The sequence below is a fragment of the Salmo salar genome, chromosome ssa12, assembly GCF_905237065.1.
Source record: "Salmo salar chromosome ssa12, Ssal_v3.1, whole genome shotgun sequence".
In the NCBI taxonomy this organism is placed as follows: Eukaryota; Metazoa; Chordata; class Actinopteri; order Salmoniformes; family Salmonidae; genus Salmo; species Salmo salar.
In genome coordinates, this window is record NC_059453.1 from 35,638,318 (window position 1) to 35,654,312 (window position 15,995).

At 43.0% G+C, this 15,995-nt stretch overlaps 2 protein-coding genes across 5 annotated transcripts in view; one reads left to right on the forward strand and one right to left on the reverse strand.

Moving 5' to 3' along the window:
* Nucleotides 1–8,650, reverse strand: part of LOC106564821 (spastin) — a 62,104-nt gene extending 53,454 nt beyond the window's left edge. For both annotated transcript variants that reach the window (XM_014131251.2, XM_014131250.2), the window contains exons 1-3: nt 8,293–8,650; nt 4,603–4,686; nt 695–778 (exon numbers count right to left, since the gene is read on the reverse strand). In XM_014131251.2, the coding sequence (XP_013986726.1) occupies nt 695–778; nt 4,603–4,686; nt 8,293–8,650 (526 nt within the window). The remainder of the gene's footprint in view (nt 1–694; nt 779–4,602; nt 4,687–8,292) is intronic.
* Nucleotides 7,959–15,553, forward strand: LOC106564822 (protein dpy-30 homolog). Of its 3 annotated transcripts, none has more exons than XM_014131252.1 (5): nt 7,959–7,998; nt 9,444–9,484; nt 9,593–9,640; nt 15,009–15,151; nt 15,344–15,553. In XM_014131252.1, the coding sequence occupies exons 1-5, from the start codon at nt 7,974–7,976 to the stop codon at nt 15,414–15,416; spliced, it is 330 nt and encodes a 109-aa protein (XP_013986727.1). In that variant the 5' UTR covers nt 7,959–7,973; the 3' UTR covers nt 15,417–15,553. The 3 variants fall into 3 exon arrangements, with proteins under 3 accessions (XP_013986727.1, XP_013986728.1, XP_013986729.1); XM_014131253.2 differs by lacking the exon at nt 7,959–7,998 and adding an exon at nt 8,728–8,928; XM_014131254.2 differs by lacking the exon at nt 7,959–7,998 and adding an exon at nt 8,998–9,256.
* The last annotated feature ends 442 nt before the right edge of the window (nt 15,554–15,995 follow it).

Sequence of the window (15,995 nt, forward strand, 5' to 3'; positions counted from 1 at the left end):
TTGACTCTTTGCATCAACTTCATGTAATTGTCAATAAAAGCCTTTGACACTTATGAAATGCTTGTAATTATACTTCAGTATTCCATAGTAACATCTGACAAAAATATCTAAAGACACTGAAGCAGCAAACTCTGAAAATTAATATTTGTGTCTTTCTCAACTTTTGTCCACGACTGTACAAATTTGTTTTTTATTAATTGTATTCTGCATTGTTGGGAAGGGCCCATAAGTAAGCATTTCAATGTTTGTCTACACCTCTTTACAAAGCAAGTGACAATTAAAATTTGATTTCAATATTGAATTTGAATATTCAATTAAATTCAAATCAAATTTTAAAACAGAATGCAATATTCATTCAATTCAGTTCCAAATCCTGAAAATACAAGTACAACTTATGAATTAAATTTTTTAATTTGTGCATTACAAATTCATAAATATTACATTCAAATTCAATATTGTTATACAAATTCAAAATTATGTAATTCAAATACAATTTCTGTTGGCACTGAAATCAGTCCATATAAAGCTAACAGACATATCTAAGCTAGCATGAAAAGCAACAAATGTCACACAATAAAACAATGTCCTGCCACGCATTCAACATGCATGCAGCCGTTCAGAAGGTGCCATGCGGTATCAATGTGCAAACGGAAGGCAAGACATTCAAAAATGTGTCCAAATGCTTGATTCTCACCTAAAAGCTCCAGGCGATCCTTTGCCATGATCAGATTGGTGATCATCTTGGCCTGTAGACGTTTATCACGTTCACATTTCTCGCCTGGAAGAGAAGAGAGAATAAAAACAAATCTATTAGTAAAATAGCAGTTTTCATCCTTGTTTTACACTCCTGTATTTATTTATTTTTTGCTACAGCAGAGTTCTCCAACTCCAGTCTTAGAGCTACTGGGTATGCAGGTTTTTGTTCCAACCCAGCAGCCACACACTAGGTGATTACAATAATCAGCTGAGCATGTTCTTCAATCAGGACCACGGTTAGCTGAACCATGTGTGTTAACGCTAGGCTGAATTAAAACCCTGCATATCACTAGCTCTCCGGGACCAGAGATGTTAAGGAAATCTGCACTACAGTCATGGCCAAAAGTTTTGAGAATGACACAAATATTAATTTCCACAAAGTTTGCTGCATCAGTGTCTTTAGATATTTTTGTCAGATGTTACTATGGAATATTGAAGTATAATTACAAGCATTTCATATGTGTCAAAGACTTTTATTGACAATCCTCAGAAGCTGGAGACTCATATCTCCCTCACTAGCTTTAAGCACCAGCTGTCAGAGCAGCTCACAGATCACTGCACCTGTACATAGCCCATCTGTAAACAGCCCATCTATCTACCTACCTCATCCCCATACTGTATTTATTTATTTATCTTGCTCCTTTGCACCCCAGTATCTCTACTGCACATTCATCTTCTGCACATCTACCATTCCAGTGTTTAATTGCTATATTATAATTACTTCACCACCATGGCCTATTTATTGCCTTAACTTATCTCATTTGCACTCACTGTATATAGACTTTTTGTTTTCTTTTGTTCTACTGTATTATTGACTGTATGTTTTGTTTAATCCATGTGTAACTCTGTGTTGTTGTATGTGTCAAATTGCTATGCTTGATCTTGGCCAGCTCGCAGTTGCAAATGAGAACTTGTAGTCAACTAGCGTACCTGGTTAAATATAAGGTAAAAAAAAAATTAAATACATAAAAAATTACATGAAGTTGATGCTAAGAGTCAATATTTGCAGTGTTGACCCTTCTTTTTCAAGACCTCTGCAATCCGCCCTGGCATACTGTCAATTAACTTCTGGGCCACATCCTGACTGATGGCAGCCCATTCTTGCATAATCAATGCTTGGAGTTTGTCAGACTTTGTGGGTTTTTGTTTGTCCACCCGCATCTTGAGGATTGACCACAAGTTCTCAATGGGATTAAGGTCTGGGGAGTTTCCTGGCCATGGGCCCAAAATATTGATGTTTTGTTCCCCGAGCCAGTTAGTTATCCTGTTAGGGCTAGGGGGCAGTATTGACACGGCTGGATAAAAAACATACCCGATTTAATCTGGTTACCACTCCTACCCAGTAACTAGAATATGCATATACTTATTACATATGGATAGAAAACACCCTAAAGTTTCTAAAACTGTTTGAATGGTGTCTGTGAGTATAACAGAACTCAAATGGCAGGTCAAAACCTGAGAGATTCCTTTACAGGAAGTGGCCTGTCTGACCATTTCTTGAACTTCTTTTCCATCTCTATCTTTTACTAAGGATCTCTGCTCTAACGTGACACTTCCCACGTCGTCCATAGGCGCTCAGAGCCCGGGAAAAAACAGAATGTCGTCATTCCAGCCCCAGGCTGAAACACATTATCGCCTTTCTCAAGTGGCCGATCAAGGGACTCTGGGCTTATGCGCGTGACCCCGACCGCCCCCGCCTTTGTGATTTTTTCCTCTGTTTGCCGAAAAGGAGATTCCCTGTCGGAATATTATCGCTTTCTCACGAGAAAAATGGCGTAAAAATTGATTTTAAACAGCGGTTGACATGCTTGAAAGTACGGTAATGGAATATTTAGAATTTTATTGTCACGAATTGCGCCATGCGCACGACACTTCTTTACCATTTCGGATAGTGTCTGGAACGCATACGAACAAAACGCCGCTATTCGGATATAACGATGGATTATTTTGGACCAAACCAACATTTGTTATTGAAGTAGACGTCCTGGGAGTGCATTCTGACGAAGACAACAAAAGGTAATCAAACTTTTATAATAGTAAATATGATTATGGTGAGTGCTAAACTTGCCGGGTGTCTAAATAGCGAGCCCGTGATGCCTGGGCTATGTACTTAGAATATTGCAAAATGTGCTTTCACCAAAAAGCTATTTTAAAATCGGACATATCGAGTGCATAGAGGAGTAATGTATCTATAATTCTTAAAATAATTGTTATGCTTTTTGTGAACGTTTATCGTGAGTAATTTAGTAAAATGTTAGCGAATTCCCCGGAAGTTTGCGGGGGGTATGCTAGTTCTGAACGTCACATGCTAATGTAAAAAGCTGGTTTTTGATATAAATATGAACTTGATTGAACAAAACATGCATGTATTGTATAACATAATGTCCTAGGGTTGTCATCTGATGAAGATCATCAAAGGTGAGTGCTGCATTTAGCTGTCTTCTGGGTTTTGGTGACATTATATGCTGGCTTGAAAAATGGGTGTCTGATTATTTCTGGCTTGGTACTCTGCTGACATAATCTAATGTTTTGCTTTCGTTGTAAAGCCTTTTTGAAATCGGACAGTGTGGTTAGATTAACGAGAGTCTTGTCTTTAAATAGCTGTAAAATAGTCATATGTTTGAGAAATTGAAGTAATAGGATTTTTAAGATTTTGAAAATCGCGCCACAGGCTGCAAGTGGCTGTTACGTAGGTGGGACGCCAGCGTCCCACCTTGCCCATAGAGGTTATCACTTTTGCCTTATGGCAAGGTGCTCCATCATGCTGGAAAAGGCATTGTTCATCACCAAACTGTTCCTGGATGGTTGGGAGAAGTTGCTCTCGGAGGATGTGTTGGTACCATTCGTTATTCATGGCTGTGTTCTTAGGCAAAATTGTGAGTGAGCCCACTCCCTTGGCTGAGAAGCAAACCCACACATAAATGGTCTCAGGATGCTTTACTGTTGGCATGACACAGGACTGATGGTAGCGCTCACCTCGTCTTTTCCGGATGCCCCAAACAATCGGAAAGGAGATTCATCAGAGAAAATGACTTTACCCCAGTCCTCAGCAGTCCAATCCCTGTACCTTTTGCAGAATATCAGTCTGTCCCTGATGTTTTTCCTGGAGAGAAGTGGCTTCTTTGCTGCCCTTCTTGACACCAGGCCATCCTCCAAAAGTCTTCGCCTCACTGTGCAAGCTCTGTACTGGTGGTGCCCCGATCCCACAGCTGAATCAACTTTAGGAGACAGCCCTGGCGCTTGCTGGACTTTCTTAGGCGCCCTGAAGCCTTCTTCACAACAATTGAACCGCTCTCCTTGAAGTTCTTGATGATCTGATAAATGGTTGATTTAGGTGCAATCTTACTGGCAGCAATATCCTTGCATGTGAAGCCCTTTTTGTGCAAAGCAATGATGACGGCACGTGTTTCCTTGCAGGTAACCATGGTTGACAGAGGAAGAACAATGATTCCAAGCACCACCCTCCTTTTGAAGCTTCCAGTCTGTTATTCGAACTAAATCAGCATGACAGAGTGATCTCCAGCCTTGTCCTCGTCAACACTCACACCTGTGTTAACAAGAGAATCACTGACATGATGTCAGCTGGCCCTTTTGTGGCAGGGCTGAAATGCAGTGGAAATGTTTTGGGGGGATTCAGTTCATTTGCATGGCAAATAGGGACTTTGCAATTAATTGCAATTCATCTGATCACTCTTCATAACATTCTGGAGTATATGCAAATTGCCATCATACAAACTGAGGCAGCAGACTTTGAACATTTATATTTGTGTCATTCTCAAAACTGTTGGCCACGACTGTAGGTCCTTGGAAATACTAAATACAGCAAAGTATGCACAGTCAACTCACCATTTTCAGCTACCTCGATCGCAATGCCCCTCTCGAGCTCTGCGATTCCGCGTTTGTACCACTGGACTGCCTGTTCCTTGTGCACTAGTAACACACAAACCACAAGGTCGGGCCAGTCAGACAGGCAGAGAAAAAAAGCATTTTGAGGTTAGAGTACATACAAAATCATTGCTCACAGTCAAATAAGAGCCAACGTAAAAGGATGAGATATTTAGTAATTTTGCAGGAGGCTAAGCATCCTTTAGTCTACAATACATATTTTACATGCTTTGGGCCTACATGTGTTTGTCTACATATTTTACATGCTTTAGGCCTACATGTGTTAGCCTACATATATTTTACATGCTTTAGGCCTACATGTGTTAGCCTACATATATTTTACATGCTTTAGGCCTACATGTGTTAGCCTACATATATTTTACATGCTTTAGGCCTACATGTTTTAGCCTACATATTTTACATGCATTATGCCTACATGTTTTAGCCTACAAATTCAACACGCTTTGTGTTGCCTAAAGGTATAGCATCTCAAGAGGCATTGGAAGAATAGCAAAAACAAACATTTGGCATGGCATGACAGACAGTCAATCAGGACCTCAAACAAAAAGTACAGAGATTCATGGATCAAACCATAATGACGTGAACTATAAGGTATCATTTCACATGACTGACCCAGTCTCTTAAACCCCTCTGGCATGGAGCAGTGTCAAGTCATAAGAATGATTTTCATAGCTGTGGGAATATACAGCATATCCACTCCTTATGAGTGATTCTGAGTATTATTGAGACCGGGGCTCCCTAATCCCCAAGGCAGGCAGACAGGCCTGAAATTCTATTGGGTTCAGCCGAGTTGTGGTCATTTGGCACTAAACTGAAAAACAGCCTGAAACAGGGAGGAATTGTCGAATAAGAATCGCTGATTCCAGTTTTTCCGTTGCATGCCCTGATGAACAGACCCTGCTGTGGCATATGCGTTACTTCTATTAGGATCTTATCAATATGAGAACTGTCATTGTACCCTCTCTAGCCATTTAAAGACAATGATAGCTGCCACTCCGGCCCTCCTCCATTTCAATATATAAATAAATAAGATGGATTTGACTTTCACTTCAAACCACCACACATCTCTACAGGTTTAGGTTACTTAGGGGCATGATATAGGCCAGAGCCTTTAATTGCAAATTAATAGACGGATGTGATATTCGGCTTAGCCTTCATTGAAAAGGTCATGACTTATGATAAGATATGAAAAACATTCCAGATCTATTTCCATATATAAGCTAATGTCCAACCATGATGAAAAACTAAGTAGGGCATTTAGACCAAGACAGTGACTGGGAATGCCCCATCTTTCAGTGAGACAACCCAACAAACCTAGATTTCGATAACACAGTTGTTTGTTTCAAAAGATGTGGGCCAACAGTGCGGCATTCTGGGGGACTCATGTTCAAAGTGATGGCATTCTCCACACTCCCAGAGGGAGAGCTAAGCGTACAAAAGCCTCACAAAAGAGTCCAAGGCCCTCGTTGAATCAGACCCTTTGTTCCGTGAGGCCAAAACCATTTTCTCTCCCCATGCAATCACAATGGTGCTACACAGAGAAACGGGATGTCTGATATGGGAGGGGCCTGGTTGAAAAAGAGCACAAGAGGCTTCCTACACTACAATATATGCCTACTCGAAAAAACACTGAGCGGTAGAAATATATAATATACAGTCAACCCTTGAATGTATGAAATGGTTTGGGACAGGTGTGACTGTGTGCACTAGGCTAAACCTGAGCAAGTACAGTATAGTGGTAGAGTACAGTAAGCCCTTTGGCACCTCACTCCAGCCAGTTCAGTAGGTAAATCGAACGTTGGCAGACAAGACGTGGATGCAGATGTGGGGGGGGGGGTCTCCAAAGCTGGAAGATTAGTCTGGTTTCAAGTATCAGGGAGGAACTCAATTCGTTCAGTTCGCCCATGCATGATGACACAGCCAACTCGGGAGAGGAGAGAGAATCGGATGGCATTTTCCACCCTGCTGACGATAACAATTCATGTCAGCTCACGTCATCCCAGCACATGTCTATTGATCCCCTGGGATCACACAGATTGGAGAAAGGCACATGCAGATAGGCAGTAGATCTCATGCTGTACTGTATATCCTACTCTGTGTGTGTTATGTGTGTGTGTGTGTGTGTGTGGACAGCAATATTGGGAATATAAACCATCCTGGTTTCCAAAAGATGGTGGCACAAAGGAGGACCAAGCCTATTTATTTGCTGGTTTTAGCATATCCACTATCATTGGCACCTTAATTTATACAGGCTAGCCCATCTTTGTTATTTTCCTTTTTTAACAAGCGGTAAAACATTAATTGGCACCTTAAATTATGCAGGCTAGTTAGACTAGATCATCATGATAAAAAAATAAAGCAGGGAATAGTGGGCTGGGTCTACTGGTGGGTGTCCCTAGCAATTGTCGTGGAAATATTGGTTTAATAATATCTCTCAGATACCGGAATGAATTCAAATAGACTTTATTACAAACTAACAAGCTGAGTTGGTCCATGGAGCAACTGCCGGACTCAGTCTCAGTCCACTCCTTTAAAACAGTTTCATGCTTATACAAGTTTCATAGTCCCTCCACTTTATGCTAATAACCATATCCCCTCGGCTTTACTCCACCATTTTTCCAAATCTAAGTTCTTTCCTCTATGCGGGGTTTCCCCTCCCCTCTAGTTCCTTGGATCAATTTTATTGGTGGTGGAGCCAATACATTATTTACCAAAAAATAATAAGTACAGATTACTATAGGCAATTATAAGATTGCTACATGCCATTATCGGACTATAATATTACTAATGGCCATTATAGGAGAAGTACATATAACTATCGGCCAATATAGAATTATACCAATAAATACACTTAATCCCAGGATTACACATAGTGCCTTTGCTTATTCCCTTTAGTGCTATTCAGCCTTTTAACAAGAAACACATTATTTTAACAGAAAACACCCATATATTCAGCCGCTAACATATTGCCGCCTATCACCGCTGTGGCTGGCTGCATTCAGCCAGTCTGAGACCTAGGTTGAGTAGGCAGGCATATTCTCCAAGCCATATTGAACGGTATACATAACTCTGTCAACCGCCTCAACAGTAAGTTATTGTAGTAATAGTGTGGTGGTATAATGGACAGATATGTATCTGTAGTCCAATAAGCTAATAACGCTATGTGGTTGCAGACAATGTCATTGACAGAACATCATTTCTCTCTCTGTCTGCATGATGACATTATAAAAACTATGTAGCGGTTTCTACGGAAAGTCCCATAAATACACAAGATATCATGGGATCAACACTTCTGCACCACACCTTTTATCATGCAGAAAATCACAACTTCAACCAGTAAGTCAACTGACCTCGCTCTTTCTTTACTTCCTCGTTTGCATTTAGAATATAATAATATTTGTACATGCTCCCGTTGCGTTGCTGTTTGGGTACAGAGCCTGAGTTTGAATCAATAGGCCTAGTTAAATGTAACCCGTTTTGTTTCAATCTGTATTGACAGTTTTATCTTTGTTTGCGTTATCCACACATGGGTTTATAACAGTTGATAACTTGACAACTGCTGTTAAACCCAGCTACACAACAGTCAGTGGTGCTGCTGCAAATAGCAGTCACACTACACTGAAAACATACCTTTGTCATCCTCGTCAATTCTCAGAGCCACTGAGATGTACTCGAATGCTTGTTTGTGGTGGTTTCGGATCTGCTCGCCGATGTCCTGCTCGCATACCTTGTTCGCATGCTCGTCTGCTGCCCGTTGTTTGGGTCTCGCAGCCATAGCACGAGACATCCGCTCGTACAGCCAGGCGAAGAGTTCGCCAAAATGCAAGACGAGGACACGGAGCACTGCAAACAACGCCAGCAGTGGGTATGAGAAGTAGTACAAATTTCGTTTATGTAGTGACACCTGGTCGCAGGTGGCCCCTCCGTCGGGCGGGGACCCTGCAGGGCCTCGCTTCTTTCTGCTGCCTCTTCCTCCCGGAGAACTCATTCACCCGATGGCTCGCTATCGTATCCATAACATAACGGTCTTGCCTTTTGCTTGGGTTGCCTCTCAACCTTTGCAGCGTCTACAGTTGCCACATATTCCCAGACATGGTGGTCCAAATGTTGATCAAATTGGACGGGGCGGTTACCAAACGAACAAAAGGGAACGAGAGGAGGGGTACGCTCACTCTTGTCCTATCATAAACAGTACGTAACTGAAAACAAGATTGTACGTAGAGACCACGCACATTGCGTAAATACTCACAACAAACATGGCGGACGGTAAGTGAAATGTTGTTCGTTTATCGGCACTTTTTGCGTTCTATTATAGTTGTTGCGGTACATTTAGCTTGAAATATTTTCGTATACCCCAACAATTTGTTTGATCCAGTCTGTTCTGTCGGCAACAGTCCTTGGTTCACGGTGGAAGGTCGTTGCTAACATGATAACGTTAGCTAGCCAACGAGCTAAAGTGACGTTAGTTTACCCGCCACTTGAATTCATATATTCATTCGACATTACTGTAGCTAGCCTGCCTGTAGGGTACCTTCTTTGGCTTGTAAGAATGGATGGTACTGCTATGTGGTTATCTACCTGAACTTAATCTGGAGTAAGTGTGTGTATTTTACGTTCTAGTTAAACGATGACAGAACCACCGTCCTTGCGGTTGTTGACATTTTGATATTGTTGCTGATCTGTCTCCGAATGATTCTGAAGACTTTTACGTTAACTGACTGACTATCCTCTTCCTGTTGCCTAGAATGTAGGTAGCTGACGTTAATGTATGTTTCTCTCAGATCACACGGACGCAGACCAATCTATGGAGGTGCACACGCCAGTAAGTCTAATACGGATGTAGTTAGGGATTTTAAGTGGTTCTCTTCATTTAAATGGCGTGTTTGATAGACCATTTTTAAATAAATACATATTTCTGCTCTTTTTTTAGACAGCTGAAACCCCCCATTCTGAATATGGACTGACGGAAAACATCCAGGTATGACAATCTATACGATTATTGTGCCTTTCAGAAAATCATGTCCTTGAAAAGGGGTTCATTTCAAAGACTCAAACATCACACTGCATTATGATAGTTATGGTAACCTTGATTGCAATTCTGAGCAGAGGTCGACCGATTATGATTTTTTTTTAACGCCGATACCGATTATTGGAGGGCACCAACAACAACAAAAAAGCCGATACCGATTAATCGGCCGATTATTCCCCATGTATTTATTTGTAATAATGACAATTACAACAATACTGAATGAACACTTATTATAGCTTAATATAATACATCAATAAAATAAATTTTGCCTCATAAATAATGAAGCATGTTCAATTTGGTTTAAATAATGCAAAAACAAGTGTTGGAGAAGAAAGTAAAAGTGCAATATGTGCCATGTAAGAAAGCTAACGTTTAAATTCCTTGCTGAGAACATGAGAACATATGAAAGCTGGTGGTTCCTTTTAATTAAAATGAGTCTTCAATATTCCCAGGTAAGAAGTTTTAGGTTGTAGTTATTATAGGACTATTTCTCTCTATACGATTTGTATTTCATATACCTTTGACTATTGAATGTTTTTACATTACATTTAAGTCATTTAGCAGACGCTCTTATCCAGAGCGACTTACAAATTTGTGCATTCACCTTATGATATCCAGTGGAACAACCACTTTACAATAGTGCATCTAAATCTTTTAAGGGGGGGGTTAGAAGGATTACTTTATCCTATCCTAGGTATTCCTTAAAGAGGTGGGGTTTCAGGTGTCTCCGGAAGGTGGTGATTGACTCCGCTGTCCTGGCGTCGTGAGGGAGCTTGTTCCACCATTGGGGTGCCAGAGCAGCGAACAGTTTTGACTGGGCTGAGCGGGAACTGTGCTTCCTCAGAGGTAGGGGGGCCAGCAGGCCAGAGGTGGATGAACGCAGTGCCCTTGTTTGGGTGTAGGGCCTGATCAGAGCCTGAAGGTATGGAGGTGCCGTTCCCTTCACAGCTCCGTAGGCAATCACCATGGTCTTGTAGCGGATGCGAGCTTCAACTGGAAGCCAGTGGAGAGAGCGGAGGAGCGGGGTGACGTGAGAGAACTTGGGAAGGTTGAGCACCAGACGGGCTGCGGCATTCTGGATGAGTTGTAGGGGTTTAATGGCACAGGCAGGGAGCCCAGCCAACAGCGAGTTGCAGTAATCCAGACGGGAGATGACAAGTGCCTGGATTAGGACCTGCACCGCTTCCTGTGTGAGGCAGGGTCGTACTCTGCGAATGTTGTAGAGCATGAACCTACAGGATCGGGTCACCGCCTTGATGTTAGTGGAGAACGACAGGGTGTTGTCCAGGATCACGCCAAGGTTCTTAGCACTCTGGGAGGAGGACACAAGGGAGAAGTCAACCGTGATGGCGAGATCATGGTACGGGCAGTCCTTCCCCGGGAGGAAGAGCAGCTCCGTCTTGCCGAGGTTCAGCTTGAGGTGGTGATCCGTCATCCACACTGATATGTCTGACAGACATGCAGAAATGCGATTCGCCGCCTGGTTATCAGAAGGGGGAAAGGAGAAGATTAATTGTGTGTCGTCTGCATAGCAATGATAGGAGAGACCATGTGAGGATATGACAGAGCCAAGTGACTTGGTGTATAGCGAGAATAGGAGAGGGCCTAGAACAGAGCCCTGGGGGACACCAGTGGTGAGAGCGCATGGTGCGGAGACAGATTCTCGCCACGCCACCTGGTAGGAGCGACCTGTCAGGTAGGACGCAATCCAAGCGTGGGCCGCGCCGGAGATGCCCAACTCGGAGAGGGTGGAGAGGAGGATCTGATGGTTCACAGTATCAAAGGCAGCAGATAGGTCTAGAAGGATGAGAGCAGAGGAGAGAGAGTTGGCTTTAGCAGTGCGGAGAGCCTCCGTGACACAGAGAAGAGCAGTCTCAGTTGAATGCCCAGTCTTGAAACCTGACTGATTAGGATCAAGAAGGTCATTCTGAGAGAGATAGCAGGAGAGCTGGCCAAGGACGGCACGTTCAAGAGTTTTGGAGAGAAAAGAAAGAAGGGATACTGGTCTGTAGTTGACATCGGAGGGATCGAGTGTAGGTTTTTTCAGAAGGGGTGCAACTCTCGCTCTCTTGAAGACGGAAGGGACGTAGCCAGCGATCAAGGATGAGTTGATGAGCGAGGTGAGGAAGGGGAGAAGGTCTCCGGAAATGGTCTGGAGAAGAGAGGAGGGGATAGGGTCAAGTGGGCAGGTTGTTGGGCGGCCGGCCGTCACAAGACGCAAGATTTCATCTGGAGAGAGAGGGGAGAAAGAGGTCAAAGCACAGGGTAGGGCAGTGTGAGCAGGACCAGCGGTGTCGTTTGACTTAGCAAACGAGGATCGGATATCGTCAACCTTCTTTTCAAAATGGTTGACGAAGTCATCCGTAGGGGAGGGAGGGGGGGAGGATTCAGGAGGGAGGAGAAGGTAGCAAAGAGCTTCCTAGGGTTAGAGGCAGATGCTTGGAATTTAGAGTGGTAGAAAGTGGCTTTAGCAGCAGAGACAGAAGAGGAGAATGTAGAGAGGAGGGAGTGAAAGGATGCCAGGTCCGCAGGGGAGGCGAGTTTTCCTCCATTTCCGCTCGGCTGCCCGGAGCCCTGTTCTGTGAGCTCGTAGTGAGTCGTCGAGCCACGGAGCAGGAGGGGAGGACCGAGCCGGCCTGGAGGATAGGGGACAGAGAAAATCAAAGGATGCAGAAAGGGAGGAGAGGAGGGTTGAGGAGGCAGAATCAGGAGATAGGTTGGAGAAGGTTTGAGCAGAGGGAAGAGATGATAGGATGGAAGAGGAGAGAGTAGCGGGAGAGAGAGAGCGAAGGTTGGGACGGCGCAATACCATCCGAGTAGGGGCAGAGTGAGAAGTGTTGGATGAGAGCAAGAGGGAAAAGGATACAAGGTAGTGGTCGGAGATTTGGAGGGGAGTTGCAATGAGATTAGTGGAAGAACAGCATCTAGTAAAGATGAGGTCAAGCGTATTGCCTGCCTTGTGAGTAGGGGGGAAGGTGAGAGGGTGAGGTCAAAAGAGGAGAGGAGTGGAAAGAAGGAGGCAGAGAGGAATGAGTCAAAGGTAGACGTGGGGAGGTTAAAGTCACCCAGAACTGTGAGAGGTGAGCCATCCTCAGGAAAGGAACTTATCAAGGCGTCAAGCTCATTGATGAACTCTCCAAGGGAACCTGGAGGGCGATAAATGATAAGGATGTTAAGCTTGAAAGGGCTGGTAACTGTGACAGCATGGAATTCAAATGAGGAGATAGACAGATGGGTCAGGGGAGAAAGAGAGAATGTCCACTTGGGAGAGATGAGGATTCAAGTGCCACCACCCCGCTGGCTCGATGCTCTAGGGGTATGCGAGAACACGTGGGCAGACGAAGAGAGAGCAGTAGGAGTAGCAGTGTTATCTGTGGTAATCCATGTTTCCGTCAGCGCCAGGAAGTCTAGGGACTGGAGGGTAGCATAGGCTGAGATGAACTCAGCCTTGTTGGCTGCAGACCGGCAGTTCCAGAGGCTGCCGGAGACCTGGAACTCCACGTGGGTCGTGCGCGCTGGGACCACCAGGTTAGAGTGGCAGCGGCCACGCGGTGTGAAGCGTTTGTATGGCCTGTGCAGAGAGGAGAGAACAGGGATAGACAGACACATAGTTGACAAGCTACAGAAGTGTTGTTTCTTGTATTATTGTCTCTATAGTAAAGTGCCTATAATATTCTTATAGGCACTTTAGTATTGCCAGTGTAACAGTATAGCTTCCGTCGCTCTCCTTGCTCCTACCTGGGCTCGAACCAGGAACACATCGACAACAGCCACCCTCGAAGCAGCTTTACCCAGACAAGGGGGACAACCACTCCAAGTCTCAGAGCGAGTGACGTTTGAAACGCTATTAGCGTGCACCCCGCTAACTAGCTAGCCATTTCACATCGGTTACACCAGCCAAATCTTGGGAATTGATAGGCTTGAAGTCATAAACAGCGCAATGCTTGAAGCACAGCGAAGAGCTGCTGGGAAAATGAATGCTGTTTGAATGAATGCTTACGAGCCTGCTGCTGCCTACCATCGCTCAGTCAGACTGCTCTATCAAATCATAGTTTTAATTATAATAAACACACAGAAATATGAGCCTTAGGTCATTAATATGGTCGAATCCGGAAACTATCATCTCGAAAACAAAACGTTTTTCCTTTCAGTGAAATACAGAACCGTTCCATATTTTATCTAACGGGTGGCATCCCTAAGTCTAAATATTCCTGTTATGTCATAATTACGTAAAATTCTGGCAAATTAGTTCGCAACAAACCAGGCGGCCCAAACTGTTGCATATGCCCTGACTCTGCGTACAATGAAAGCATGAGAAGTGACACAATTTCACCTGGTTAATATTGCCTGCTAACCTGGATTTCTTTTAGCTAAATATGCAGGTTTAAAAATATATACTTCTGTGTATTTATTTTAAGGAAGGCATTGATGTTTATGGTTAGGTACAGTCGTGCAGCGATTGTGCTTTTTTCGCAAATGCGCTTTTGTTTAATCATCCCCCGTTTGGCAAAGTCGGCTGTCTTTGTTAGGAAGAAATAGTCTTCACAGTTCGCAACGAGCCAGGCGGCCCAAACTGCTGCATATACCCTGACTCTGTGACACATTTTCCCAAGTTAAAAGAAATTCATGTTAGCAGGCGATATTAACTAAATATGCAGGTTTAAAAATATATACTTATGTATTGATTTTAAGAAAGGCATTGATGTTTATGGTTAGGTACACGTTGGAGCAACATGTACCTAAGCGATTATATGCAACGCAGGACAGGCTAGATAAACTAGTAATATCATCAACCATGTGAAGTTAACTAGTGATTATGATTGATTGATTTTTTATCAGATAAGTTTAATGTTTGCTAGCAACTTACCTTGGCTTCTTACTGCATTCGCGTAACAGGCAGGCTCCTCGTGGAGTGCAATGTAAAGCAGGTGGTTAGAGCATTGGACTAGTTAACCGTAAGGTTGCAAGATTGAATCCCTGCGCTGACAAGGTAAAAATCTGTTGTTCTGAACATGGCAATTAACCCACCATTCCTAGGCCGTCATTGAAAATAAGAATGTGTTCTTAACTGACTTGCCTAGTTAAATAAAGGTGTAAATAAATTTTAAAAATCGGCCAAATCGGCGTCCAAAAATACCGATTTCCGATTATGAAAACGTGTAATCGGCCCTAATTACTCAGCCATTCCGATTAATCGGTCGACCTCTAATTCTGAATACACTTTTAAGATGCTTACGTGCATGGATAGTGGCGTGAGTAGCGGTAACTGTTGATATTTCTGTATCTCTGCTTCCTCTTTCACCACCACATTATGTAGAGAATAGTGGAAAACGAGAAAGCCAACACAGAGAAGGTCTCCAAACAGAAGGTGGATCTGCAGTCGCTCCCCACGAGGGCATATTTGGATCAGACAGTGGTGCCCATTCTTCTTCAAGGCTTATCTGTGCTGGCCAAGGAAAGGTATGTTGAAAATGTCTGTGCAGGGGCTCAGATTTTTTTCACATTTCTGCATGACATGCTTGGAAATGTATTTGTAAAAAATGTATAGAACAAGTAGTACTATGAAAAGGGAAGAGCATTTGGGTTTCAAGTAACTTTCAAGCTACCAGACTTTGTTAAAAATGTCATTCTCAATTTTGTCTTCTCTTTCAGACCTGCAAATCCTATTGAATTCTTAGCAGCCTTCCTTCTCAAGAACAAATCACAGTTTGAAGATCGAAATTGAGCTCCAGACGGATGGAAATGTGCACTTTGAGGCCATCTGTTTAAAATCAAGGAAATGGTTGTTTGTCATTGGTTATGTTTGCTAATGATACTGTATGTAGTTTTTTAAACCAGAATAAAGATGGTGCTGCAGGGAAATATGGTACTCTTCTTTTAGGGCAAATGTCAGAGGTAAACTAATATATACAGAAGACACCAACTATGTTGCACCTCAAGTTTCCTTGCATCATGGTCCCCTTCAGGGCAAAATTTTCTATATTCAAATTCAGTCCATTTTACCAAAATGATTACAAGAGGAAACATTGCTTGCTAATTAACAATGTCATGTTTTCATATTGCCAAATGACACATATCATTCCAGTGCCATGTTTTATTCTACCACTAGTTGAGCTACAGAGCTGGTGATGAACCCCTTTGTTAAAAGGGTCAATCTAGGACGCACCAAACTCCATTCTATTAATCATAAGAAATACAAACAGGGAAGTTGGTGCTAAATAACCATAAACTCTAATTTTAGAATCACCCTTTCATCCGTTGTTAGATTTCTGCTCTTGGAATTAATTTAGCAGATGTACCACTT

Coding starts and splice junctions, on each gene's coding strand:
- LOC106564822 (XM_014131252.1), top strand. CDS start 7,974: ATGCAGAAAATCACAACTTCAACCA. Junction 7,999..9,443: donor GAAAATCACAACTTCAACCA/GTAAGTCAACTG, acceptor TGTTTCTCTCAG/ATCACACGGACGCAGACCAA. Junction 9,641..15,008: donor GACTGACGGAAAACATCCAG/GTATGACAATCT, acceptor CACATTATGTAG/AGAATAGTGGAAAACGAGAA.